Here is a 3,701-nt window from a genome sequence, read left to right on the forward strand (position 1 = left end):
TAAAAAAAAATAGAAGAAGAAGAAGAAGAAATCCTCCTGATTATAATCTCCGCAATATCACATTACCAGTGTATTTGCTTTACTCCACCAATGATATTGTTGCCGACGTTCAGATTAGTATAGCATTAATTGCGGATTGGTCTCGAATTTTTCAATCTTTTCTTTCCTGTCAATGGTTTTACAGAACGTTCTGGAATTAATATTACCCAATGTTCAGAAATTTTTAGTACCATGCGACGTTTTCGCGCATTTTGATTTCGTCTAGGGAGAAGATGCCAATACTTTGGTATACAATGAAGTTCTGAGTATTATGGACCGTTATAGAAACTAAATATTAATTATTACTTATGCATTTAATTTACGTTTGATGCTTTCATACTGTATCATGTTAATAAAATTATGAATGATCTTAAGTTTGTGGCTCTTTCATTACAAAATCCAACCCAATACACAAAATTCAATATATTCTAATAAATAATATATTTAGTAAACATACATTTGAATCTAAAATTTTATACTTGTTTTAGTCCCTCTTTGTTTCAATCCAATATCTTAAATTTTCAAATCGATCCGATACTGGGCTCGGATATTAATTTGAAAGTTCAAAATTTCTTGGAATGTAATCTTCACAATATTTTCCGTTCATGCAGCCTCTTTGGTCCAAGATATCTTAAAGACAAGTTGTCCATCCAGAAATCATAAATGTATATTTGCAACAAGTTTCACTTCTTTTATGTACAAGTTTATAGTAAAAAATTACAAAAATACTTTATTGACTTAACGGTAATTGTCTGATATTTTCGTTATAAATCGTCTTAATATGGTCTTCTTTTTTAATTAAACATCTTTTATCTTTTAAATCTTCTTAATATGTCCTTTTTTAACTAAAATTTTGAGGAAATTGCGTTTCATTTGGGAATTTAATCTTATCACTTAAACAATTTCGCGTAACATAATGGACATTTTTATGAATAAATAAATATCGAATCAAATTTTTAATGCATTCTGTCGTTGCAATGAAAATTACGTAATACAGAAGCTTAAAAATAGTAATGTGACTTGAAAATAGAATTCGTCACCTGGGATTTCGAAAACCGCGAACTATTACTTTCATTTGCATAGTGGTGATGTTTATTCGTTTATCAAACTGGAAGGTAATAATTCTTTCTTATACATACAGAAAATGATTTCTCTTGCCGAAAGAAAACATGATTGAGTTTTTTAAATGTTTTATCATAGATATTATTGCAAAATAAGATACTTTTAAATACATAACAAGTATTTATTATTCTACAAGTACGAGATAAGAAGTAAAGAAAAATTTTCGAAATAATAATAACTCATAAGCTCAGATTTCTTGTACACTTGTAACCTCTTTTTATTGATTCGTATTTTATCTGTCAAACAGTGCTAGTTTATCAAGTATGCTGAAGATTAAGTATGATTGTTTTTAATTAATATCAGTTACATGTATTTCATTCATGTACGAAAAGGAAATCTGAAAATTTATGAGAAAACACGTATTCGATACAAATCGTATATCAATGCAAACATATCGTAATACAAAAATATATCTTTTTATTTACTTGTGCTGGACAGGTGCAGATTAATAATAATCGATAATTAATCCGATAATCGATAATGATATAATTTGTTATCTTCTAACATAAACATACTGCACTTGAGAATCTGTTGACGCAAATACACACACGCATATGTATGTACATGTATGTATAATATATGTTTGAGGCTACGATATACGTACCTATATATAAGGCTACTACCTATAATTTGTAATTATATCGTATACTCATTGTCAGACACGTATCACCTATGACAATGTTTAAAACATTTATTTTATGTTGCTTGTTCCCCGTAATCTTGGGAGTATCGTTTACAGGCCAGTATCATGAAGCAAACGAAATTTCTGACACCGTGATTGAGGATCAAGCATTAACTCCCGTAAGTAAATTTTATTAGCAATTGTTTCAACTCGTAGAATATGTTTCGATAGGATCTGTTTCAGACAAGAACTTTGTCATCCGCAATCTTACCGTTTACGATTCTTAAAACAGTGTGACTCTGTATAAGAAATGGTATTTAAACATGCAGACATCACGTGATAGAGTAATATTTTATCACTTTAATGAATTTCATAATTTTATTGTTTGACTAAATATTACAAACAAGTCTTACAATTTCAATAAAGAGAGATTTAACTCTTATATTGACGGAAAGTCAGTGTAGGCTGCATAAAAATTTAAAAGGTTTATATTAGGCGTCATTTTATCCTATATAATGTGCACTATAGTGCTAGTTTTAAATAAGCATGTATAAGGGGTAAATTTGTTTCGAGAAAGTTGTCCATTATATTTCCAGCCATCGCGACATATTTGTGGTCAATAATACGCAAATAGTAGTCCTACGTTGATACATACGCGTCATTGATGTATATGTGCAGGCAAAATTCAATATAATCGTAGCAACAGTTTCTCGCGAATATCTTCGAAACTAAACTCGCACGGGGATTCGCGAGTAGCTGTTCAAAATTTTCATCGCAACAATATATTTAAATCTCATTAAAATCAGCGATGCGTAATCTTTCATTCACAGTTTCCATTTCATTGAAATGAATGCGTGCATTTTTTTTCTTTCTTTAGAAAGAGATTGCGCAAAAAGCGGATTACGTAGCTGAAACTTACCAAGTCGTCACAGAGGATCGGTATGTTTTGCAGCTGGATAGAATTGCCGGATCGGTGAAAAGTCCACCGTCTGGCAATAAACCAGCTGTACTACTTCTTCATGGACTTCTAGACTGCTCATCTACGTGGCTTCTGCCAGGCCCTGAAAAGAGTTTAGGTATTACCAAATCAACCACCTTTGTCTCCCTTCTTTTTCGAAACATTTTGTGGCGGGCAGAAAGTTTAAAATTGTATTTTGCCTATGCATGTAGTATTAATTATCAACCTTGATTGTTAATCAGACATATTTTATTTTCAGATGTACATTACATCTGTTCATTGCTTATTAAAAATAATTTCATTTCGCAAAACTCTGAATTATCTTGTACTATTCGCCATGTAAATTTTCTCATATTCACCACTGTATATCGCGAAGTTCATTTTTGAAAAGTGAATTTGAGAAGTTGACTAATGGTTAGTCCGAGTGCATGCCGCTACACTTCTTGGACACAATTCCATTCTTTTATGAAATTTTAAATTATCATGCGCTGTTTATTTTTCGCCATTTCGTTCTTAAGAAACGACGAAATATTATTTATTATATTCAGGTATAATGGACGAACTTTTTTAAACATTTTCTTCCAAATTTTAGGCTTCATATTAGCAGACTGGGGTTACGACGTATGGCTGGGCAACGTGCGCGGCAACAGGTACTCACGGAAGCACTTGGACTTCACTCCTTCGGACCAAAAGTTTTGGATGTTCAGGTATGGAATAACTATACATTGAGATATATTCCTGGAGATCAATTTGTTGCAGTTTAATAATAATTGATCCGATTTGTACAGTTGGCATGAAATTGGAACGTACGATATCCCGGCGATGATCGATCACATTACAGAGAAAACGGAGCAAAAGAAGATCTTTATGATATCACACAGCCAGGGTAGTACGGCATTTTTTGTTATGGCTAGTGAAAGGCCAGAATATCAGGAGAAAATAGTCGCTTCTTTTCCAATG

The 3,701-nt window shown here is 31.9% G+C and overlaps 1 protein-coding gene across 1 annotated transcript; it reads left to right on the forward strand.

The window, feature by feature from the left end:
* Positions 1-1,809: 1,809 nt before the first annotated feature.
* LOC122536415 (lipase 3-like) lies at positions 1,810-3,695 on the forward strand (the record flags this gene model as incomplete). The annotated part of the gene is made up of 4 exons (XM_043668777.1): positions 1,810-1,962; positions 2,661-2,859; positions 3,334-3,448; positions 3,530-3,695. Coding segments are annotated over exons 1-4 (609 nt in total), but the record flags the coding sequence as incomplete, so codon positions are not given.
* Between the last annotated feature and the right edge of the window lie 6 nt (positions 3,696-3,701).

The sequence above is a fragment of the Frieseomelitta varia genome, unplaced genomic scaffold (assembly GCF_011392965.1).
Source record: "Frieseomelitta varia isolate USP_RPSP 00005682 unplaced genomic scaffold, Fvar_1.2 scaffold_1545, whole genome shotgun sequence".
NCBI classification, from domain to species: domain Eukaryota; kingdom Metazoa; phylum Arthropoda; class Insecta; order Hymenoptera; family Apidae; genus Frieseomelitta; species Frieseomelitta varia.